This window comes from Lissotriton helveticus, chromosome 8 (assembly GCF_964261635.1).
Source record: "Lissotriton helveticus chromosome 8, aLisHel1.1, whole genome shotgun sequence".
NCBI classification, from domain to species: Eukaryota; Metazoa; Chordata; class Amphibia; order Caudata; family Salamandridae; genus Lissotriton; species Lissotriton helveticus.
The window spans coordinates 464,029,170-464,055,513 of record NC_136069.1 but is presented as its reverse complement, the minus strand read 5'-3'; the positions used below and the strand labels follow the sequence as shown (position 1 = coordinate 464,055,513).

General features: G+C 47.2%; 1 protein-coding gene across 2 annotated transcripts in view; it reads right to left on the bottom strand.

Moving 5' to 3' along the window:
• FNDC3A (fibronectin type III domain containing 3A) overlaps window positions 1-26,344 on the bottom strand; it is a 1,256,364-nt gene that overhangs the window by 617,759 nt on the left and 612,261 nt on the right. For both annotated transcript variants that reach the window (XM_078657339.1, XM_078657340.1), the window contains one exon: window positions 7,108-7,265. In XM_078657339.1, the coding sequence (XP_078513465.1) occupies window positions 7,108-7,265 (158 nt within the window). The remainder of the gene's footprint in view (window positions 1-7,107; window positions 7,266-26,344) is intronic.

Sequence of the window (26,344 nt, the reverse complement as noted above, 5' to 3'; positions counted from 1 at the left end):
CAATGGTGATAGTTTTAAAAAGGTTTTCTGCGTTCTCCCGGCTTTCCGCCTCAGGAGTTTCTAGATTCTGTCAATTACACGCTTCAGATCGCGTATATATGCTGAGGGGGGTGGGCGTGGCCTCAGGTAGGCGTGGCCTGGCTTCCTCGCCGTAAATGGCGGCGGGAAATTGTTTTTCAGGGGTTTGCTCGTTGCAGCGAAGGAGTCGCTGTTTCAGCGTGTCTCTAGCCCGCTATGACAGTTTGCCGGGTGAGTGCGCTTTTAAAAGTACAATTAAGGTAAAGTGACACAAAATACAATGGTGATAGTTTTAAAAAGGTTTTCTGCGTTCTCCCGGCTTTCCGCCTCAGGAGTTTCTAGATTCTGTACAGTTCTAGCTTGGTACTAAACTACACCAGAGAGTCGCCACGGGGAACCTTGCTCACCAGGGACACTCGGTTTACTGCACTGCACCGCTAGCAGAACCACATGGCGGGAGGTCAGGGACTTAAGCTTACAACCTGGAATGTTAATGGGCTTGGGGACAAAATCAAGCGTGGCATAGTGCTACAATACATTCACCAGCAGGGGCTGGATATGGTTCTGTTCCAAGAAACCCATCCTGTAAGGCCCTAGATAGGAAGGGTTATCGCATGATCACGCACTCTGCCTTTACATCTGGGTCCAGAGGGGTGGGGATTCTCCTCCGGAAGGGTTGTCCTTACATGATACAAGACACAAGGACTGATCCACAGGGTAGATATGCAGCCTGCTTGGGCATCTGGCAGGACAGAGTCCTTAATGTTATTTCAGTCTATGCCCCACCGGGTCTTCAACGCATGACACTGACAGACGTGGGTGTGATGCTACTGAACCTACCCCTTGGTACGTTGGTGATGGGTGGAGAGTTTAACCTGATGAATGGCCAAATAGACCGGTCCCCACCCGGACACGGCTCTACACATGACTCGCAACTACACGACTTTACCAATGCTCTGGGGCTGGTGGACGTCTGGAGATGGTACCAGCCCCAGGATGCACTATTCACGTTCCGATCAGGTGTGCACGGTAGCCATTCATGGCTTGACTACCTGTTTACCCAAGCACAACACATTCATGACTTTACCAACTCCGCCTGGCTTGCAAGAGGTGTATCTGATCACTCTCCGGTCGTAACTGTCTTCGGGGCTCACCAAGTGATACAACCATGCCCCATCAGGATTAAGCCATGGGCGTTGAGGATCCCACAGGTCAGAGACAGCTTACGGAAAGACACTGATAACTATTTTGAGGAAAATACAGGGTCGGTGCAATCGGCAGTAACACTCTGAGGTGCATTTGGAGCAGTCATAAAGGGAAGAGCGTTGTCATTGATGTTAAGCCATAGGGCAGAGCGCAACCGGCGTGTGACTGGACTGGAAAAAAAGACCTTGTCTCTTGAACAATCTGTCTCACAGAACCCTGATCAAGATACTAAGAGCAACCTTAATATTAAGAGAAATGATTATAAGCAGCTGCTGCTCGAGGATGCCAACAGGCGTACCCTTGCCTCCCGTCATGGAATATATGAACAAGGCGAGCGAACGGGAAAATTGCTAGCATGGCTGGAACGCAAAGAACAGTCGGCTAGATGGGTGCACACGATTAAGGGACAAGACAATGTTCTGATCACTGATCCTCAGGGCATTGCGGAGGCATTCGCCAAATACAACAAACAAATTTACAAAGTACCAGGGGATTCACAAGCATCATGGGCGACAGAACTCCCCCCTGGGATCGAGGTCTCAATTGTCTTCCAACAAGATAGGCCTTGGACGCCGATTTCTCTGTAGAAGAGATTCGGAAAGCAATTCAAGATATCCGGGCTGGCAAGGCGATGGATCCTAATGGGCTGCTGATCGAACTCATGAAACCCATGGCAACAATGCTCGCTCCCCATTTATTAACTGTACAATGAATGCTATGAGACTGGCCTCCTCCTAGCCGACATCCATGAGGCCACCATTGTGGTTATCCACAAACCCTGTAAACCTGAGGACGAGTGCACATCGTACCGGCCTATCTCACTGATAACGGTGGAGGCCAAAATCTTGGCCAAAGTGCTGGCTAACCGACTACTTCCGTATCTCACGGAATGAATTCACACGGGCCGGTCGGGGTTTATGCCAGGTCGTAACACAGCACGTAACCTACATGCATGGTGATATTGTTCGCGTGGCGACTATAGAGGAGGAAGCGATTTTGCTCGCGCTAGATGCGAAAATGGTGTTCAACACCGTGGCCTGGGACTATCTGTTCGCTGTTCTGACTCGCATCGGTCTTGGGTCCAAGTTCATTGGGTGGGTCAAATTATTGTACACTCTTCCCGTCGCCCACATCTCGGTGAACAACCATCGTTCGGGCTCCTTCCCCCTGTGTCATGGCACGAGGCATGGCTGCCCACTGTCGCCACTCCTCTTCGCCCTGGCCCTTGAGCCTTTAGCGGTCTGAATCAGGGGAGATCCTGGCATCTGAGGTTTTAAGTGGATGGACGAACACGAAGAGCGCATATCGCTATACGCAGACGATAATCTGCTTTATCTCACTTCGCCGGGGCGCTCACTTCGCCGCGTTCTTCTCATTTTCCACATATTGGGAGCCCACTCCGGCTACCAGATAAACTGGTCCAAGTCCCAGATGTATTCCCTTTGGGGAGAGCCACCGCAGACTCCTCAGGGATACACCATCCCAGTGGCGGCCCAGTGTTTTCGGTACCTAGGCATTTTTATAACAACTGATGAGGCAACCTTTTATAAACGTAACTTGTTGGGTCCGCTGCAAAGGTTTAAAACTGATTTCACCCACTAGAAGACCCTACCTCTCACCCTTCTGGGCAGAGCTTCGCTATTCAAGATGCTCACGCTGCCACGCTTTCTTTATGCCCTACAAAACACCCCATTCCGGTCGCTGTAACAGTTAGAAATCTATTATGGGATAATAAACCGCCTCGGATTGCCATGCGCAAGCTCACTATGGGGTGGTACGATAAGGGTATCGGGTTGCCAGATATGCGCCTGCATTACCAGGCGTCTCAACTGGTCGCCTATAATAAATGGGTGTTTGGATCTCATACAGACCCCAGCTTTTGCACTGATCTGTGGTTGATGGGGTAGGGAGGCTACAACAGAGCGTTATATTCAAACCCCAAGAAACTAGGGCTGACCGGTCCTACAGCCCGTACAGTGGAGGTGTGGCATGGGGCCCAGCGGCGGATGGGATGGAGTGGGCGACTGACAAAGGCTACCCCCCTGTGGGGGCCCGACATTTTGGGCTGCCTTAGCGCTTTTGCCGGATTCGATAAGTAGGACATGATCGAGATTCCCACGGTGGGAGATATGTGGATTAAGAGCAAGAGGGCTTCATTTGCAGAACTTCAAAACAAATATTAGCTAGCGTCATCTGAGCATTTCCCACAGAGGCCCCCCTCCCGGAATCCTCTCCCCTGGAAGACAGGTTATTGCTGGACCCGATGAATAGCAAGGCTGTCTCTTTAACGTACAAAAAACTTAACAACAGACCTGATCCTATGCTGAAATTGCGGACTAGCTGGGAGTCGGACCTGGGTGTTATAACCGACAAGGACTGGATTGAAGTGCTATCCTCCCCAATCGAGGTAGCCATCCCGATGCGACTTAGGCTGGTCCAGCTTAAGATTTTACACTGTGTATACTTCGATGCTAAACTACTGTTTAGGCTAGGTAAGAGACCAGATACAAATTGTCTTCAACACTGCAATCAATTAGGCACATTTATACACATCATATGGGAGTGTCCCCACATACGATTTTGGATAGATGTTACCCAGCAAATGACTAGAGCCTGCGATAAACCCATACACCCATCTCCCCGTCTATGCCTCCTCAATATTTGGAGGCGACGGACCTTACTCACACTGAACAATGGTGGGCCACCATGGGGTGGAGCATAGCGAAGAGAAATATTGCGCAGAAGTGGGGAGCGGATACTTTACCACAACTGCGGGATTGTGCTAGGAACATGGACCATGCTATGGTTGCGGAGAAGACTGTATACAAAGGTCGAGGCTGCCCCCGAAAGTGGGATCAAAAGTGGGGGCGTTGGAATAAACATAGGGGGAACATCTGTATCTCTCCCACGGTGGAACTGCGACGGGAGAGAAGTGTAATATTAAGGGGGGGGGTTGACAAACGGGTCTACATAAGTCCCTGAGCCATCAAAGTGAACGGAAGTGGTGAATCTCAGATCTGAAGAAATACGTTTTTCCCCTTTACTTACTACTCTATTGCTCTGTGTTATTTGTGATACTCCGAAACGTTGTTGCACACTGTACTCGTTCTAGAATGCATGTATCTACAGCTGAACTGCCAATGTAATGTCTTTGCTGCTGCTGTTTTATTTTTGGTCTCAAATAAAAATGTTAAAAAAATAAAAATAAAAATAACAGCCCATCCCAGCCATTTTTTATATTTAACCAATGTCCGATTACGACGCATGTTTGAGTCTCTAGGTTACTATGCCAAAATAATTTGGAAGCCGGAAGTTTAGCTGAGTTTCGGCCGGATTGAAGCACAGTTTTACTGTCTGCCTGCAGGTTCTGGTGCTGTGCTGCTTGAATAATTGTCAAAATAGGGTGCTTCTTATTTGAATGGGAATTTTTCTTCGCACTGTTGACACACCTACAGTTTGGCCCCAAATTCATTGGTTACATTACACTGCTCTACACTCTCCTTCAGGCCAGGGTACGAATTGGCATAGTGGCCTGCCCATTTCCCATTGTGAGGGGCACCCATCAGGGATGCTGGCTCTCTCCTCTTCTCTTGACCATTGAGATAGAGCCACTGGCGGCATAGGTGGCGGTAGATGCTGTATTTCGCAGTTTCCAATGGTCCCCAACAGAGAGCAACAGAATCTCATTATACGTAGACAACTTTCTACGCTTCCTGGATGATCCCCCCAGTTCTGAGCCGCGATCTTTGCAAATCTTGAATATCTTTGGGTCTTACTGAGGTGTGCAGATTAATATGGCTAAATCGTCCACATACCCCATCACACACTACACAACGGTCATGTCATGGGCTATGAAAGAACGGAGGTACCTTGGGGTGCATATCACAAAAGATAAGGCTCTGGCATACGATCTCAACCTCCATTTGCTCGAACGACTGGCTGGCGACATTAAATTCTGGAACTCCCTCCCACTGTCTTTGCTGGGCCAACTTTAGATGGTGTCTTTTCCGAAACTTCGATATCAATTGCAGAATTTTCCTTTCCAGTAAAGAAAAGTTTCTTCACTCGGACAAATGCTCTATTGCACCAGCTCCTGTGGAGCGGGGGGATACCCCACATCTCCCTTGCAAAATTGTGTAGACCCACTTTCGAGGAGGCCTCCCCACTCTGGATCTGCTGCTACATTACATAGTGGCATATCTGTTAGTACTCAATGACTGGTGGTTTGAGGGGTTTGGGTACCCAGCCTATGCTGTGGAAGGATGGGTACTGAGCCGCTACTGCCTCCCACACCTGCTCTATGATGGCAGTGGGCGAAGCACTGTGCCTGCCTCCACATGAGTGGTACTGACCATATGGAAGGAAGTAACGAAGGCCGCAGGATAGGCCAACTGGCTAATGCTAGAGACCCTTTTGTGGAGGAGGACCAGGCTACCCCGGTTCTCAGCGCTCCCAGGATTTGCCAAATGGGATGGCATCAGCATCGCAACACTGGGGAATGTCCTCTCACGAGGGCCCCTCAAGGCTTTCTCGGAGCTACAAATGGAATACCAAATGCACCGCTCCCAGTTCTTTCATTATCTTCAGTAGAAGCACCCCCTACTTACCCACAAACACTGTTATCCCAGCCTATTCGTCAATGGAGGCAAAAATCCTACTGACTCACATTAAAACCCAAATGCTATTGGTTCTCTATCAAACACTTTTACATCAACAGCCAGCCCCGATGATACCAGTGAGAGAGGCATGGTCTCGAGATTTAGGCCAGATTGAAGACGAGGACTGGAGGGAGGCAATGGCGGCCCCAAGGGAGGCTGTAGTGGCAGCTCAGTTCCGCCTTATACAACTTAAAATACTTCACCACATGTACCTCACTCAGACGCAATTGTCCCACATAGGACTAACAAGCCTCAGGAATTGCTTGTGCAGCAGCAACACTGCTGGGGACCTATTACATACCTTCTGGAGCTGTCCTGTCCTATCACACTTTTGGAAGGTAGTATTGGGGACTCTGGGGACAGTACAGTTCCCAGGGAACCGAAACTGACCCTGCTACACATTATGGAGGAAGCAGAAGGCAATAGGTGCCAGAGGGCGCTGATCTGGTTGGGAGTGCTGGAGGTCAAAGCTAGACATTGTGAGAGCATGGAAGAGTATGGAGGCTCCATCCTGGGAGGGATGGGCAAAGGCTATGGACTTCTGTATGGGCCTAGAACACCCAGTATATCAGGCTAGAGCGTGCCCCCAACAATATGTTAAAATCTAGGAAAACAATTGGGGAATGGACCGAGAAACATGCCCATCTAGACCTTGGCTTATGTACAATGAAATACGATTCTTTGAGCCCACAAGGTGGGACCTAGTAGAGGGAGACACTGGTTTCTTGACCCGCCGGTTCCTACGAGCGACACTGTCATCAGGGCTACAGCCTTCTGGTCCCTGGGATATGGATGTACTGTTTTTGGGTGCCATTGTGAAGGGATGATGTCAAACTATTGGCATTATGCACTTGTTTCGCACCAGACTGATTTTGGCAATATTCTGGTTGATGAAAACACAAAAACCAATAAAAAGTTATTCTTAAAAATATAGTATTGAAATTGATCCTCAGTACTAATACCTCTTCTGCATTCATCACATTAAAACCCACTAAGTAGGTAGCTGAGTTTGCAAAATGAATGCTAGTTATGCAATATATCAAAGGATCAAAATCTTACCAAATCCTTTGACAACTGTCTTATCTTTTGTATGTGCACTATTAGCTAGAGGAATAACAGCAAGCTACATTCACCAAGCAAATAGAGAATCATATATAAACACTCTCCATCGTTTTGTAAATAAATACTTTAAAACAAATATGGAAACATTTCCTTAAATGCTCACGTGTAAGCAACTTTGTACTTTCCATCCTTGCCGCAAGCTGAAATCAGAACATCATAAGTGTAAGATTCCTGTGTATCTGTTCCTTCACTATCTTCAATTATTATGGTGGTAGGAGGTGACCATGTCAGTACTACTGTCCTCGACTGGATATCAGTCACCTGAAAAATACAGAAAATTCAACAACCTACATTTTACAGTACTCATTTGGAACTAGTGGGTACACATAGACTTTAATGCAATAGATAGCAAGGAATTATAAAATTACACAAATAATCCCTGCTAGACCAGTCAGCCTTATAGTGGTCTCTCCCCAAACATTTTGCCTTTGCCAGCCACTGTTTGCTGATATTCAGTTTTGTTGAACCTAGGACTCTGTGCACTTTACCACTGCTAACCAGTGCTAAGGTGCCTGTTCTCTCTCCCCTAAACATAGTAAAATTGGCTTACACTTGATAGGCATATTTAATTTAAGTATAAATCCCTTGTAGACTGGTATCCCATATTCCCAGGGTCTGTACATTAAATGCTTCTAATGTGCCTGCAATACTTATTGTGCCACCCCCTTAAGTAGCCCCTTAAAACAAGCCCCAGGACTGCTATTGCAGCCTGAGTACAATTGTAAACAGCAAATTTGACTCTGCTCAAACCGGGAAAGTCTGCTACGGATGTGACTGCGTACCGGCCTTTGCCGATGTTACATGTTGACTGCAGGATCTTTAGTGGCATACTTGTGCAATGTTTACTTCACTATATGTATGGGTTGATTCAGGCTGACCAATCCAGTTTTATACCAGGCCGGTGTGCGGCTCTTAATATTCGATAGCTACTGCCAATTCTATGGGAGGGTCCATGCCTGCCAGAATGGGTTTGATGCATGTTCGTAGGCATCAAGAAAGCATCCGACTGCGACTGTAGCTACCTCCACTCTGTCATGCTTCGGATGGGATTGGGGTACTGTTTTGTCTCCTGGACTTTCTATTGTATGCGGACCCTGCTGCGCCGATCCGTACTGGTCGCATTTGCTCAGGGCAGTGGGGTGTGGGGGGTGGCACCCGTCAGAGTTTTCTGCTGATCCCCCAACTTTTTGCCCTTGCGGTGGAGCCGTTGGCATGCAGAGCGTGCAACGTTCTGCCCTTTCCTGGTATTCAGACTTTTGGGGTGCCTTATTTTATTTCCCTCTATGTGGATGATATGGTATTTTACCTGCATGACCTATCAAACAATCAATCAATCAATCAGAGCACTTGTTAAGCGCGCTACTTACCCGTGAGGGTCTCAAGGCGCTGAGGGGAGGGGGTGCCGCTACTGCTCAAAGAGCCAGGTCTTGAGGAGTCTTCTGAAGGAGAGTAGGTCTTGGGTCTGCCGTAGGTGGATAGGGAGGGTGTTCCAGGTCTTGGCGGCGAGGTAGGAGAAGGATCTGCGACCGGAGGTTGTTCGTTGGATGCGGGGAACAGCGGCGAGGGCGAGGCTGGTGGAGCGGAGCTGGCGGGTGGGGGTGTAGAAGCTAAGTCTGTTGTTCAGGTAGGCTGGTCCGGCGTTGTGGAGTGCTTTGTGTGCGTGGGTGAGGAGCTTGAAGGTGATCCTCTTGTCGACGGGGAGCCAGTGTAGGTCTCTCAGGTGGGGGGTGATGTGGCTGCGGCAGGGGATGTTGACGATCAGTCGGGCGGAGGCGTTTTGGATGCATTGTAGTCGTCGTAGAAGTTTGGCTGGGATTCCTGCGTAGAGTGCGTTGCCGTAGTCCAGTCTGCTGCTGATGAGGGCCTGTGTCACCGTTCTTCTTGTTTCGGTCGGGATCCACTTGTAGATCCTGTGGAGCATGCGGAGGGTGTTTTTGCAGGAGGAGGAGACGGCGTTGACCTGTACAGACATGGAGAGGGAGGAGTCGAGGATGAAACCTAGGTTGCGTGCATGGTCGGTGGGTGTCGGTGCTGTTCCCAGTGTGGTCGGCCACCAGTAGTCGTCCCAGGCTGAGGGGGTGGGTCCGAGGATGCGTACCTCCGTCTTGTCAGAGTTCAGCTTCAGACGGTTGTTCCTCATCCAGTCGGTGACGGCCTTCATTCCCTCGTGGAGGTTGGTTTTGGCGGTGTGCGGGTCCTTGGTGAGGGAGAGGATGAGCTGGGTGTCGTCAGCCTAGGAGATGATATTGAGGTTGTGTTGGCGGGCCACTTGTGCGAGGGGGGACATGTAGACGTTCAACAGCGTCGGGCTGAGCCCTGGGGGACGCCGCAGATTATGTCGGTGGCCTCGGATCAGAAGGGCGGGAGGCGGGCGCTCTGGGTTCTGCCGGAGAGGAAGGACGTGGTCCAGTCCAGGGCCTTCTCTTGGATTCCCGCTTATAGGAGGCGTGTATTTAGAGTGCGATGGCAGACAGTGTCGAAGGCGGCTGACAGGTCCAGGAGAATGAGGGCTGATGTTTCGCCGTTGTCTAGTTGGCGCCTGATGTCGTCTGTGGCGGCGATGAGGGCTGTCTCGGTGCTGTGGTTTCCTCTGAAACCGGACTGGGACGGGTCCATGATGTTGTTGTCTTCCAGGTGGCGGGCCAGTTGCATGTTGACGATTTTCTCGATGACCTTCGTCAGGAACGGGAGCAGGGAGATGGGCCGGAAGTTCTTGAGGTCCTTGGGGACCGCCTTGGGCTTCTTGAGGAGGGCGTTGATTTCGGCGTGTTTCCTGCTTTCCGGGAATGTCGCTGTTTCACAGGAGATGTTGATGACCTTCCGTAGTTGGGGTGCGATGGTAGCGTCTGCTTTGTTGAATACGTGGTGTGCGCACGGGTCTGACTGAGATCCTGAGTGGATGGAGTTCATGACCTGCTTGTCTCTCCTCGTCGTTGACGTTGGACCAGGAGGTCAGGAGGTCAGGTGGTTGGCGCTGGTGGTGTTCACAGGGGAGGTGGTGTCTGGCGTAGTCGGGGTGGTCATGGTGTTGACGCTGTCATGGATGTCAGAAATCTTGCGGTGGAAGAAGATGGCCAGTGAGTTGCACAGTTCTTGTGAGGGCGGTATGTCGTTGGCGCTGGGGTTGGAAAGTTCCTTTACGATGCTGAAGAGCTCTTTGCTATCGTGTGCGTTGTTATCCAGGCGGTCTTTGAAGGAGGATCTCTTGGCTAATCTGATGAGGTGGTGATGTCTGCGGGTAGCGTCCTTGTGGGCTGCGTGGTTGTCCAGAGTGCGTTCGTGGAGCCATATCTTCTCCAGCTTCCGGCATGCACGTTTGGAGGTCTGCAGCTCGTCGGTGAACCAGGTGGCTCTCTTGCTGGCGTGGTTGTTGGAGGGTTTCTTGAGTGGGGCGAGGGTGTTGGCGCAGTCGTCGATCCACTGTCTGAGGTTGCGGGCTGCGGTGTCTGGGGTCGGTGGGTGGGTTTTGGGCGAGGGTGGTGATCAGCTGGTCTTCGGTGACTTTGCTCCAGCAGCGGCGAGGTAGCTGTTGGGTGCGGTGGTGCGTGGTTGGTTTATTGAAGGTGAAATGGATGCAACGGTGGTCGGTCCAGTGGAGTTATGTGGTGTGGTCGCAGGTGACGTGGGTGCCTGTGGAGAAGACGGGGTCCAGCGTGTGCCCAGCGGCGTGGGTGGGTGCGGTGACGAGTTGTGTGAGGCCGAGGTTGGTGAGGTTGTCGATCATGGTGGCGGAGTTGGCGTTGTTGTTGTTCTCGAGGTGGAAATTCAGGTCCCTGAGGAGGATGTAGTCCGTGGAGGCGAGTGCGTGGGTGATGGCGAGGTCGGCGATGGAGTCGCTGAATTGAGCTCGGGGTCAGGGGGGTCTGTAGATGAGTGTTCCTCTGAGGGTGGTGTTGGGGTCGGTGTGGATCCGGAAGTGCAGGTGTTCAGCGGTGTTGAGGGTGTCGTCTGCGTGGGTGACGACCTTGAGGGTGAACTTGTGGACGATGGCTATTCCTCCTCCGATTCAGTTGGCGCGATCCCTGCGGCCGATCTTGTAGCCGTCCGGGATGGCTATGGCGATGTCGCGCACCGAGGAGTCGTTCCACCAGGTCTCGGTCAGGAAGGCCACGTCTGGGGAGGAGGTGTCGAGCAGATCCCAGAGCTCGACGGCGTGTTTGCGTGCGGAGCGGGTGTTGAGGAGTATGCAGCGGAGGTGGTTGGGTCCAGTCCTTGGAGGTTTGGTGGCTCTTTCACAGGTGAAGCTGCAGGTGTGGCAGGAGAAAGGTCCGTGAGTCCGTTTCGGGGCGGCTTGGAAGCAGGTGTGGTTTCGGCCGGCGTTGAGTGTGTAGAGGGTGCTGGCGTCGTAGCGGAGTCTGGTGTTGTGGCGTACGCGTGGGGTCCAAGGGTTCTGGCACTGGGCACGGTCCAGGCGCCGGGTCCAAGGGTTCTGGCGCTGGGCACCTTCCAGGCGTGGACGGTCGCAGACGGGCTTGCCTTTGGCCCGCCAGTTGGGCGCCCGCTGCGCAGCCTCCATAAGAGGGGGATAGGGAGGGAGGAGCAGCAGGGAGGCGGGAGCAGGGTGGCCAATGGGGAGCAGGGTGGCGGGGCCTTCGTGTAAAGTGGCTGAAGACCAGCCTCTTCCTGATCTGAGGGGACAGATAGGAACCCCCAGTGGTGGGTGACATGCATTGGGAACAGACCGTGACGCGGTACCTTGGAGTAAAGAATCTATCGAACTCTCCCCGACCTCTTGGAGGGCAATATAGGGACTGCAGTGACTGCGATGCATGTGAGTGTAAGGTTTTGGAAGACCTTGCCCCTATCAGAGGCAGGTCGAATTGCTGTGGCGAAAATGGTGGTGCTGTCTCGCCTTTTGTACTTTTTTGCAGTGCTCCAGCTGGTGATTCTGCGCACTACATTCAGGGACCTAGATTACATCCTTATTGATCTTATTTGGAATAAGCAATGGCGGCGAGTCGCTTAGGCCAAACTGCAGCAAGCAACAACCGATGGTGGGATGAAGGATTCATATTATTAAGCAGCACAACTGCAATAGTGTATGAGTTGGTTTCATGGAAGGTATGGTCTAGGGATGCTGAGATTACAGGAGCCTCCTGATACACAGCTACCATGGACACTTAGACTCAATTTGTGGCGGGCCACCCATGTGGGTTGACATGATCCAACAGTACTAAGGGCCTGTTTGATGAGGGTGCTTAGTCGTACCCTGTTGCTCTGCATCTCAGGAGTCACAGAGAGGGACAACAGCCAGGCCAAGTCAAAGTCATAGTTCATGGCTTTCCGGGACCCCCGCCAGCAGTGTTCTGAAGGGCACAAACGGGAGGGGGCTTCCCCGACACTACAGGATGCACCCCATCAAGCAATGCCCACTCGCAGTGTGCGCCAGGTCGCACCAGGTCAACACGGCTGTCACCAAAGTCAGCTCTCTGTGCTCGGGCCTACGGTGGGGAGGAACCACCCAGGGGATCCGCTGTCACTGCTCCACTGCTCAGCAGTCCCACCCGGGGCCAAACCACCAGCTCCAGCAGTGCCGAGCCGCGATCCAGGAATTAATGGAGCATGGGTCAGTACTGACCACTGCTCAAGCCAGACACTGATTCACGTCAAGGCTGCAGGAGCTCGGGCCCTCTCTGTAGCTGTCCACCTCCACCACCATTGGCCCCCGGGCTTACGCGCCCAGCCTCCGATGACCCAGGGCTGGAGGGGTATCAGGGAGCCATGCCGCACAGTCCCGCGTGTAATAGGAGGATGGGGGAGATGAGGCAGGATTATGATCCACTGGGGAAATGCGGCACGGAGCAGATATAGTTCAAGGCTGCTATCTTCGGCGCCTTGGCCATGCCTCCCATGGACTGATATCTTAAACAATATGTACCTAAGATCATCTGACTTAGGGAGCGCATATAGAAGATGATGAGGGCTACACAATATGTGTGCCCTCGACTGCTGATTAACATCACTTGCAAGCCGGTTTGCCTTAAGTGACACAAGGTGGCGCACATATGTTCATTTGTTACAGAAAGAAATATTGATGTCACTGAATGAGACCTCCATAAAAACAAGATACATACAGTTGAGAGGTACGTGTTCCATTGAGTTAGATGTATGTCATACATAAGAAATAGGCCCATGAGGTTAATAGAAATTCTTACAAATTCATTCTTTTAGGTGCCTGGTCAGATGGAGTTTAAGTCCTGAGGATACTCACCATAATTAACCTGTGAGTCGAAAAACTGACACTAACATGGGGACCGTTTGCAATAATGTGTTTTTTTGGAACAGTATTTATGATGGACTGATAAGTTTGAATCATGGATACCTACATTATATATACGTTTTAATTGTTGCATTACTGCACTCAAGAGGACTGCGCTGTCTGCACTTTATTGATATTGTGTCTGACACCTTTGATAAGCAACAATAAAACTGTGATTTTGTATATGATCAAACTTTGACATGCACTCTTACCTCATAGGGAAAGTTGAGTTAGTCCAACTTAACCATCTGTTCTTTGATTAGCTGCAGCAGTCGCTTCATATATCGATTTGATAGATTCAGGATTGTTAATATTTGGCCACCTGACAATCTTGTAATTATTAGTGATAAAAAAGGGAAAACCTTCTAATCCCATATTCTCTGCAATATCAGTAATAACGGAAGTTCTTAAAAATAAATCTAAGGGGTCATATTTAATCTCTTGACTTTCTATCACCTTCATAACACACCCAACAGAAGGACGTCAAGGAGGATATACTCAATATTACTATAATTACCTTTTCTAAAGGTTGGGACAGCCATATTATCCAATGTTGAATGTCCATTACAAGCATGGACGCCACAGGATAGTGAAATGACAATTAGTTGCAAGGATACTTTCGAAAGATTGGCTCTCGTTCATACAGCAAAATCAGAGTTAGCCCAAAACTCATTTTTTATCTTTAGCATCTCACTTAGCAAACATGATGGTTCGAAGGCGCTAAGAAAGTCCCCATCAATGACAATGGCTGCATTCTCACTCTGCACAGGCACAAGATTACCCAGCAGATTTAGCGTGTGTGACTCCACAGTATGGCTGGTGCTTCTATTATAAATATTAACCAAGAGGAGGATGGCTTTTCCAATATTTGTTGAAATCTTTAGGGCTAAAGGTCGCTGCAAAGAGTGGGAATTTGTTTCACGCTGCAAGAAAGCGACATCTTAACCCATGTACATAATCCTCCCATTGACTGACCTACTGCTGACTTCACTACAGGGAATTTAAAACTACTGAAGCTTAGCCTATAAACCTCATTGGTAAAATTTACAATTAGATAACACTGCAAACCAGTTACTAGTGGACACCTCGGAATTTGGAGCAAATGAATTAGGCTGCAAATCGGGTAAAGACAAACTCTGGGGTCTGTAAAAGAAGCCAAGACTAGGTATGGTGATTAAAATAAGTCACCCACGTTTGGGGGAGGGGGTGTCTAAAATTTACAATGACACAATCACCATTAAACTCCTTCTTTTGGGTACTCACCAAGTCTACTCCAGGTTTAAATAGTATCTCCTTAAATAGGCGAACCCTTGGCCTAGTATTCACATATAGCCAGTGAACCACTTTGTTAATTAACTGTTCTGTGGTGTCCACCACCTAATCTCTAAGGTGAGGGGATGTAGTGAGGAAGAATGCCTGCCTGCATACATTGCTATGTTAGCATAACCGCATTAGAAGTTTAAACGCCATTTTGCAACTTTGCCGCTTTTGCACACAACACTACATATATCTGTTGTTGTAGGTTAACTTGCTTGGTTTCCTTCACATGGGAACGGTCTGCTTTACACATCCCTAGACTTACACAGCAGCCTCTGTCTGTACAGCTTGTGCTCACAGCATCAAGGTCAAATAACAATGTATGCTGTTGATTCAATGTGATCGACCCACACTCTAGACATAATATGCATCCAGCTGCAAGAAGCTGTAATTCGAGTGCCTTTAATATTACACTGCATGCAGTTTGCAGGCACTTGAAGAAAAACTTTTCCTTCTACAAGAGAGCTTGCTGATCCTTTGATGTTTGAGGTATGGGGTCCCCATTGAAACTTAGAGACCTTCTATTATTATAAAACTTAGCTTAGAGCAAAGGGAGGGTGGTACACAAGGCACTTTATGACCTGTTTTCACTATCAGTATAATATGATTTCTCCCTTTGTGTTTTATGGAATTGTAACAATGCTGATTGTATTATTTCTAAGTGTATGCCTGCTTATGTTAGCCAAGATACTGCATCTTAGAGCACGTCGTTGAAATAAATATTTTAAACTTTACTGTGTCTCTGATTACGCATGTTGTGGACTTATATGAGAAATACAAAGGTAAAAGTGTTCTGGTTTCCCACCATTCCTGAGAGTATTCTAAGTCGCTTGTTCTGGTTTGTCTAATCATTGGTAGCTTCACTTAGGATGGAGAATGAATGAGACACTGATGCTAGTCGGATAGGAGTTCTAGGTCCTGAGGTGAGTTTCTGGTACACCACAAGTCACTGGGGTCCTGGTTTCCTACACGCAGTTATGTGCACACACAGAATCCCCGCAACAGGGCATTGGCTAACATAATGTGATAAGGACGAGCAGCCAGGGAGGTAATGGGATACCAGAGAGTCCTTAGGCCTCACTTGTTTGTAACGAGACCTTTTCAGACCCTGGGTCACCATCATATTCTATCCCTCGCCAATGTCTACCCAGATGTTGTCTGAACACCAGAGCTATTTCCACAATAGGAGAGATCCATTATGTCCTCTGCTTGGTAACCCATTGTCTTGAAAATGAAAAGTCTGGGTCGTCGCCTTAACTGCTTGTTTCACTGACACGTTGATTGAAACTCCTGGCCCTCTCAAACCTAAAGGTGGCAAACACTTCTCTATTAACTATAAGCTAGCAAACAATGGACAAAGAGAATTTCCCAAAATACGGGCAACTTGTCACAAATTTGATTGACAATCACAGTGTTTTTTTTTTATTATTGTTTTTATTAAACGATTGCTCAGTTCACATGAGAGAACAAATTCTTGTAGAAAGGTTATGGCATTTTGTCATAGAGAGGTAATACATCCATCAAGTGCAAATAGTAATAGGTTTAGCACAGTTTGCATAGGTATAATTGTAGATACATGCAAGTATTATCTTTGTCAATCATCAGTCAGACCTCAAATACACCCTACAATCACCAAAAGCCGGTCTTCATATTCCCCTAGGCTCGCCCCATTTGCCTAAAAACTTTTTGAATTTTCTAGGGCAGCCCGAGACTTTGCCTGCTGACACCAGTCCATGTTGTTTTACCAATCTTGAAAGCTTGGAGGTCTGCCCTCACCCCATGTCTTTGCTATGTTTCTTTTTGCTTCTCCGGCCACCAGCATTAGCCAAACCTTTGAGTACTTGGGTCAGGTATCCTCCCCCGTTATATAAAGTAGATGCCTCCAATCTGGACCACAAGACCCGTAACTCTGGCAATAATCCGTACCACCCCCCAGTACAACTGAGTACAAGGCATTCCCAGAGCATATGGAAAAATGGTCCCACCATCCCACATCCCCTGGCACAAAAGCCTGTATCATAGCGACCCAGGCGGGGTAATAAGGACCTAGAATAATAGGATCTGTGTAGCATCCAAAGTTGTTTTAGACAGAAGCAAGCTCTATTCTGTTTCATTACAGGGAACCTATCTGATGAAGAAGGTGTAGCTAAGATAACTTCCATAACCTGTGGCGGTGAAACAGTCGGCCCACTAAACAAATCCCTCAAAAGTGTGCAATCTTGAGCAGCCACAGGAAGAATAGAAGGTCCAGCCGGTGACAGTAGAAAGACTAGTGTGTCCATTGTGACATCCATCTTCCCACCAATTGAATTTCTTTATCAACAACTCAACACTGCTCTCTCAATAAAGCTGCCCAGGGTCGAGGTTTTCACTACAGCAGGCTTAGTCAACCCCATCTTACGCTTCCCCATGTTAAAAATGGCAATAGAAAAGGGAAAAATTATTCTGGCAGAGAATAGTACCTTTCTAGAACTTTGATCAAGAAGCCACAATAAGGGGCCAAGCCCAGCCTCGTCCAGGTGATCATGCGAGACGATGCGCCTGCTATTGGGCCAGGCTTTGCGCGGGCACAGCCCCGCAGGCTCTTTATAGCACAATGTTGCTGACCCCTCCTCCTTGACCTCAGATGTAGCAGATTGCATGGCGTTGCACAGCAAGTAGTCCCACATCATAGCCTAGTTTTCCAATGCAGAGGGAACCCTACTGGCGCTTTATAGCGCAATGGTGCTGGTCCATCCCCCTTGGCGCTAGGTGTTGCAGGGTGTTTGTGGGGTAAGTAGTCCCCCAGCAAAGCACTGCAATGGGAACCATGCAAATGCTTTATAGCGCAATGGTGCTGACCCCTTTTCCTTGGCCTCCGTTGAAGAAGGTTGAAGGGTGCTGTAAGGCAAGCAGTCACCCCGCATTGTATTGTGCCCCGTGCAGCAAGAATTCTGCAGGTGCTTTAGCGCACTGATGCTGGTCCTTCCTCCTTTTTTAGGGCAAGTAGTCCACCAGCGGTATGGAATTAATTTCACCTCTTGCTCTGACTTATCAATCACTCATAGTCCTTGCGTACCTCAACTTGCATCCTGAAATTGCCCTGGACCCCGACTCCATCAACCTCTTAGACAACGTATTAGTTCTAGACCTCTCCTACCACGCTTAAGGAGCTACTCCTCTCATAGGCTACTTTCTAGACTCTATCTCCAACAACTTTTCTCACATTAGGGTAGACAGGCCCACTACCCCCAATATCTCTCAATCCAACAATGTGCCCACATATAATCTTAACACACAGCTGTGTAACAGAAGCTCCATGGATAGCTGGAACTCAGAGCTTAACAAATTGCCTCCGCATTTTCCCACCGAACTCTCAACTGTTATTATTTGGCTTACAAATGCAGCTAATAACCGTAGCCCATTTAAGAAACACTAAACAGTAAAACATCCTCTGTGGGTTGGTATATAGAGGACTTCAGGCAGGTTAAATGCCACAGCAAACGACTTGAGCCGAGGTAGCATACTTCAAATAACATTCATGATAAGTGCTCTGTAATTATCACCACCACCGGAGACAGACCAGCACCTGTCCTGACTTCCCGGATCCAAGAAAGCAAATTCCACTAAAATAATTTACCACTTCCTCTGGCTCTTCATGCTCCATCACCACATCCCAGCACCCCTGCTCCGACCTTTCTAGTTACTTCTCCGATAACATCAAGCAGATTAATCTTAAATACTCCCCAAAACAGCTCTAGATTCTGGACTTTATAACTATGCCCACCTCAACATTTTCTGGGGGCAGTCATGCCCAGCCTGAGTCTTCTTACGCAACACTCTGCTTTTGACGAAAGAGGTCACAAAAATCATGCTTTCATTTAAATCTGGATCCCTCGTCTCGTCTCCCATCCACACTACATCTTTTCTCTTGGTCATGAAATTATTAGCTCTAAACTCACCCCCTCTTTTAACCCCTCACTATCGACAACTACATACCCCATTGAATGGAAAGAGGCCATGAACCTGCCGTTGTTAAAAACCCTTTTGCTGAACCTATGATATTGTAGAACTACAAACCTATATCTGTTCTTCCTTAACCAACCAACAACTTGGAAAAACTAGTCAACCAGCAACTTGCAGGCTACCTCGAGACTCACCTTCTGCTCAATCCCTCATAACCTGGCTTTAGAGGCAATCATAGAATGAAAACTGCCTTCATTGCTGCAACAGACAACATGGCACTCATCATCAATTAGGGTGCTTACTGGCGCCCTTTTGCTTTTAGAACTTTTGGCACGTTTAAACAGTATTGCGTGCTATCTGATAAAGCAGATTTATCTGCGAAACGCGTCGAGGAAGCCATTTAATAAACACGCTTTTCATCTCCAAGTGGCCCGGATTGCTTTTCTTATGAGGAGAAGGTTTTGGCTGTATATATATATATATATATATATATTACCTACTGGCGGTCGCCAGTAGGTATATATAGTTAGGATTTTTTCTCTATGGGTTTTTTGAAAATTCTATGTCTAATAACTTTGGCGTTTGTGGACGGAATTGGCTGAAATTTTCAGGAAAATGGCACATTTTGTTTCTGAGCAGCCCTTGAAAATTTGGGGGGGGGTTCGTCAAGGGGGGGCTGAGAAAAAAGGGGGGTCCCAAAACGTGTTTTTAACATTGAGTTTTCCATAGGGCGGTTGGCCTCACTTTTAGCCCGAACGGGTGAATGGATTTGCACGAAACTTGGCAAAATTGTAGGGACTGGTAGCCCGATGTGCCTTTTGTAGGTCTCAATATATGTGCTACAGTGGATTTTGAGAAATTAACGTTTAAAAAAAGATATATATCTGTAACAGCGGACCGGGCAGCGCTCCAGGACGCGTACTTTTCGCGCAACGGAGCTTTGTGAAGCGAAGCTGATTGGTTCTCCGGCGTCTGTCAACATTCCAAACAGTCCGTAGCGGCCGCCATCTTGTCTCTCGGTAGGATCGAGAGACAAGAGGAGGCCAAAGCGAAGGGGCAAATGACCATAAGGGGGAATAGTAGATCCTCGCTGACCCCCTACGTTTGATGTGGAGGTTTTAAAAGGGCCCCGCGGGGCAAAAAAAAAAAAAATAATAATCGAACGGCTGAATGGATTTGCACGAAACTTGGCAAAATATTAGGGACTGGTAGCCCGATGTGCCTTTGCTAGGTCTCAATATATGTGCTCCAGTGGATTTTGAGAAATTAACGTTCAAAAAAAGATATATATCTGTAACAGCGCTCCGCTTCGCGTACTTTTCGCGTTACGGAGCTTTGCGAAGCTGATTGGTTCTCCGGCGTCTGTCAACATTCCAAACAGTCCGTAGCGGCCGCCATCTTGTCTCTCGGTAGGATCGAGAGACAAGAGGAGGCCAAAGCGAAGGGGCAAATGACCATAAGGGGGCATAGTAGATCCTTCCTGACCTCTTAGGTTTGATGTACCATTTTGCCAAGTTTGGTGTAATTCCGTTCAGCCATTCAGGCTGTAGACGTATGTAAATGTCCTATGGAAAATTGCATGGGGAAAACACATTTGAAAGTGTTGAAATTTAGAACCAATTAAAATGTTACTTTGGTTTTGTATTTGTGTGTGATGAAAGTTAATTGGTTATGTATATATCTCAAATGAGAGGAAACCACAGCCATTTTGTGATACTACTGTCTGAGGTACATTTGTGAGGAATTTTTGGTGGTGAATTTCTGGTGTTTGATTTACACAGTACTAACACTTCTCCTACTTTTAAAAAGGTGAGTTGTTAATTTGTAAGGGGAACTATGTTGTACACTTGAAGATAATTTGAAAAATGTTTTCTGTTATTTATTTGCAGTCCTTCTGTTATACTAAATACTTGATAAAGTTAGTTTTATATTATGTATTACTAAAAACGATAAATGAAAGTGATTATTTTTTTCTGCAATTTACAGCAAGCAATTTCAAAATAAAATGGCTCACAATGAAGAGACCGTGGCAATTTCTTTTGAATTGTCCACTACATTGATTGAAATTGAGAGCACCAATAATGAAATATTGTCACAAGGAGGACATGACTTGTATGATTCCATTAGATTGATTGAAATGGACAGCACCAAGAATGAAATATTGTCACAAGGAGATGACTTGAATGATTCCACTACATTGATTGAAATTGAGAGCACCAATAATGAAATATTGTCACAAGGAGGAGATGACTTGTATGATTCCATTAGATTGATTGAAATGGACAGCACCAATAATGAAATATTGTCACAAGGAGGAGATGACTTGAATGATTCCACTACATTGATTGAAATTGAGAGCACCAATAATGAAATATTGTCACGAGGAGATGACTTGAATGATTCCACTACATTGATTGAAATTGACAGCACCAATAATGAAATATTGTCACAAGGAGGAGATGACTTGAATGATTTTTTTGATCAATCTCTTGATGGCGAATTTATCGAGTGTTTGGAGACCATAGAGTTACAAGAATCATCATTGGAGACTTTTCATGAGGACATTGCTGATGAGGACATGTTACTAGTTCTTTCAAATTTAGAAAATTCTGAAGAATAAATTTATATTTAGAAATCAAAAATTGTTTGAGACATTATTCATTTTTATTTTTAATTTATGAGGTTGTAGCGAAGTGATTGTAGTATAAAATGAGACTTATAGTATAGAGTGCAACATTTTTATGTTACATGGTTAGTTTACTCATATTTACTTCCCTTCTGCCACTATATTATCTCCAATGTGTATTTGACATCTCTTCTTCATCTCCGGCCTCCTTTCTCTCACTGTGTGTCTCCGATGCATCTTATCGCTGCTATTTTGTGTAATTACAGAAGAGAGTAAAATAAAATAGTTCGGAACGTGAAAAGGGGGCAAAGTAGAGTACTCCTCACCCCCTAGGCCTTTTTAGGCGGTCCCAAAAGGATCAGTTTCTGCTTTCCTGAGAGATTATGGTATGAGTTCCATATACCACAATAACTTGCATTACAACATGCAAGATATCTATCTCCTATTACCAACTTTTGGAGATATTCGCGCTAAGCGCGAATATCTCCAAAAAGTAACACCTGCCCTGAGCAGTTCTTAGCCATGTTATCCAATGGGAGGTGGATAACATGGCTAAGAGCATTAGCTCGGTAATGCATGAATATCGCTGAGTTTTTAGCGATATTCATGCATTGCGGCCGTTTATTATCGCATTTGCGATAAACCTTGATAATAGCAAGGTTTATCTTCGATAATTTCTGACGATGCTTAGTGGTAAAAAATTCGTTGGTAAGCATCGTTAGCGATAAATATCGCTTAACTTTGGTAATATGCCCCAACGTCTGTTAACGTTCGATTCGAAGGAAATGAGGAAGTGTTGAAAAACATTGTCTGCGCCATCTTGCCTTTTTTGAAATGCCACACTTTTGTCGTGCACGGCAGCCATTTTAGATGTCTTGACCAGACCCACTCTCTGCACACTGTCGATTCGTAGCATGGCTCCTCACCCACGCAAGCATCTTCCCCAGGCACTGGTCACCACCGCTCTCTGTCTTATGCATGGGCAATAAACCTCCCCCCATCTGCGCTGCTCTTCCCTGAGAATCACACTCTGTGCCCGCCCGACACCTCCCTTTCGCCCTATTCACTACCGCACCCTCTGACACTCCTCTTCCTCTGTGTCCGATTGTCCAGGCTATCAGATAGCCCTGCAGATGTAGTTTATGGCCCCAGCTGTAAAGAATCACCCCTCTTCAAAGGAGTTATAGTAGATCAAGGCCCACACCCGATGAGATCCGTCACACCACACGTGTTCCTACTATCTGAAAACCATCCTGTATTGTGATTGGGGAGGGGACCGAGCCTGAAGCGGAAGATTCCAGGAATGACTCTTTGTACATCAAAGTTTTTACAATTATGTGTCACATTAAAAATATATAGCACTCCAACAAAGTAGTAGGAATATAAAACTTTAATAACATATAAATATATACAACAAAACAAAAACAGTAAAAACATTTAAACAACGAAGAGACCGTGGCAATTTCTTTTGAATTATCCAATAGATTTATTGAAATTGACAGCACCAATAATGAAATATTCTTGTCAGTAGCGGTCTGTTGTGCGAATAGTTCCAAGGCAGCAGAACGCGCTGAAATCTAGATGGCACGAAGGTGATGTCTAGTAAGTTGCCGCCCAGCAAATAACGGCGTGGGGCGCCGCGGGGGTGAGTGAGTCCAGTAGGCACCACAGCTATTCTTACCGGCATTGCAGAATTACTGCTGGGGACAATGCCTGTGCTGTAGCAGGGTCACAGCAGAAACAAAAAGGATTCTGTTGAAGATGTTGTTGGTTTTCAATTTGAAAACAGTTCTGGTGTCAACTGCTATGCTAATGTAGTGGTTAATGTTTTGTTTTCTCTAGAAAATGTAAAAGAGGGGGAGGCAGTCCAAAGTTCCGTTAAAAGGGCAAAGGAAAGGATCGGTGGTTTGAACTATCAGTCAAAAAGGGGAGGGGGTGCAATAATTTTTCCTACCGGGTCACACTGTGCTTTCACCGGAAGTGAGGTCTGCAGGATTCTAGTAATTCAAAGTGAGGCTGGCGCCAGCATGGGAGCGCCGACGTCCCGCGGATACAGTTTCGTCACTCCACGGGCGATCATGGCAGTCATTCCCCATCGGGGGTCGGAGACTCCCGCGGCTCCTCTAGAATCTTCAAGGTCGTGGAGGACTACGGTGGTGGAGTCAACCAGTGACCGGGCCATTTCTTTATGCTGGGCCCGCTCTTGCCAGGTCGACCGCCATTTTGAGAGTTCGGCAGCTACCGGCGATCGCGGGGTCACATGAGCGGACGGGCTCCACCCTGCCGGGCGAGACGTTGCAGCATGGCCACAGTGGAAGAACCCTTTTCCGGGCGCCTGGAGCGCTGAGGGTGCAGCTGGGAAGCCTCCACCTGGGGAGGCGGGAGAGGCCTGTTCGCACCGTCTCTCCCTCCCAGTGCACCCCACGGCGTCTCGCTTGAGATTTGTTATGGCCGGACCAGGCGATGAGGACGAGGGGGGGGGGGTCGGAGGCATGTGCAAGACATCCCCCCCCAGTGTTGTCGCAGCCATTATTCAAGAAAGAAGAAGTGTCCCGTCCGTCTTCGGGCCGGGCTTCCGGTAGATGTCGGCCGGACGCCCCTGGCTCTGGCCCCATGAACGGGTTTCTTGGTTTATCGGCTGCAGCCGGATCCCGTCGGCCTCGGCCCCCCGACCGTTGGTGGCCGGACCGGAAGAGCATGTGGCGGGACTACCTGCAACTCTCAAGGGCCACCGCGGCCGGACTGGGAGAGAGAGGGGAGGGTCGAGGAGACATTCCCCCCCCCCTGCAACTGTTCAGCGTTGTAAAGGCAATCCCCTGGCCGGGTCCCGCTGGCCTCGGCCTCTCCTCCGGCTACACCCTACGTTAGGATCTCCTGGCCGAGGCGTGGCAGCAGGACCTGCCTTATATGGGCTGCTCCCGGCTGGGCGTAGCCGGAACCCTGCCCCACCTTGGAAGTTTCCAGAGTGGGGGCGGATGTTCTACTGACTTGCATTTTCCCTAGTCTATCGATTTTTTTGGCGTGGCAGGCGGTGGGACAGCGAGGGGTGATTTGGTTTCTCTTACTGTTTTTCTGGTCTCTCACCACTGGCATATTTTAAAGTTTTCTTGTTTCTAGGACATTAATAGGTTTTATCATTACGTTATGTTATCGTTTCTTTGTTCGTTGTTTAATAAAAGTTCATGTTCATCAGTGGCCTACTGATTTTCGTTTTCCTATTCTTTTCTTTCCAGGTTGTTTCATGCTAAAGTTTCTGTTAACAGGATACAGTGATCACTTCGTTATTATTGCATATGTCCTTTTCACTAGGGGTGCTCTCTGGTCGGGCCAGATGACGTATCTCTAGTAAATGGTCCGGGTGAAACAGGTGCATCAATCAGTGGGGAGTAGATAGGCATGACAGATTACAACGGGGGAGAAAGGTCCGCATTACGTACCCTTTCACTACTTGCACAGATTTTCCTACGTTTATTTGCAAACAGGGAATACCTCCAAAAAGAACTAATTCCCAAACAGTCAATGTTCGGACAATCAATCAATCAATGAGGAATGAAATAGGTACGACGTGTTAAAGGCTTGCGTTACCTACCCTTCACTATCTGCAAAGGGAGAGAGAATATTCCTATTCTTCCTCGTTTGCAGGCAGAGAAGATCCTTAAGAGAATTAACTTCGAACAATTCAATGCTCGATTCAAACAATCAACAAGGGGTACTGTGAACACAAATGAACGCCGCTTATGTACATACGCATTGCTATTTTCAACAGGTTGTTCCTAATGTTTCTATTTTAGCGAGGTCAAAAAGAGATCCCATTAGTGGCCTACTGATTTTGCTTGATTCCTTTTGTTTTTTTACACGATTTTTCGCTATCTGCAAAGACTAAACAGAGTATTGCGACTCTGTGCTTGTTTGTAAATAGAGAATGAACCAAAGAGAACAATCAATCAAATGGAGAGAGAAGCAGGCACGACGGATTACAAAGGGGGCAAAGGGCTGCGTTAACTACCCTTCACTATCTGCAAAGAGAGAGTACTCCTAATAGAAATGAGGGGTGGGGGGCAGCATTCAAAGCAGATCAGTGTGCATAAACACGAAAATGTTTTTACTTACCACGTACTTGACATTCGACAGCTTATGATATTTGCTATTAAAAAACCATTGAAATTCACTGAAAAAACCATAGGTTATAGACCATATATAGTAAGGAATTAGCATTTAAAAAACCTTATTTTACTCACACAAAACCATTGAAATTCCATATATAGTTAGTTGCACTAACTATATATCGCGCACCCGCAATCCACTGCTGATCATGTCACATATTACATCATTCATGACATGGTCAGTGACATCACTGATGACATCACTGATGACATCTCAAATGACATCACTGATGAGATCACTGATGACATCTCATTTGACATCAATGACCACATCACTGATGATATCATTCATGTGACAATACAATGCATCTCCTCACGTTTTAATATAACCTCTGTTTCACCCAGTGTTAAATACAGAGTATAATTTTTGAAACCATTGACACACCAATACTAGTTACTACATACGTACTCACTGATTCCTACGTCTACACACACATTCACTCATTCACCCATACAATCATTCATACATACAATCACTCATCTTTACAACACTATCATATGCACTCATACACCTATACAGACACTTACACTCTGCCACTCATCCATGGAGTTACTCACACACCTAGTCAGTCCTGTAAAGAATCAATCACACTTCCATTTTCTTGTCTATACAGTTAAACATAGAGCACCTTACATTTTCAAACATATACTAACACATACTTACTTTCTTATACAATCATTGATACAAGTACACATTGATCTGCACAGAGTCACACACCTCCCAGCCAGCCACACACACACTCAGTCTCCTATACAAATACTTGGACAATCAATCAATAACCCATATAGTTAATCATATAGCTACTGATCAACACATGCAGCAGTTTACAGAACAACAGACATAATGATGCACAAATTAAGACAGTTTAGTCACTAACCCATGCACTCAGTGAGACACATTTAATCACTCACTCATACATTCAGTCATGCACCTACTAAATCCTTCGTCCAGACACTTATACATCTACTCATTCTTCAATATGTAAAACATATTTAAACTTTACAGAAACACACAGTCACTGGATGATGT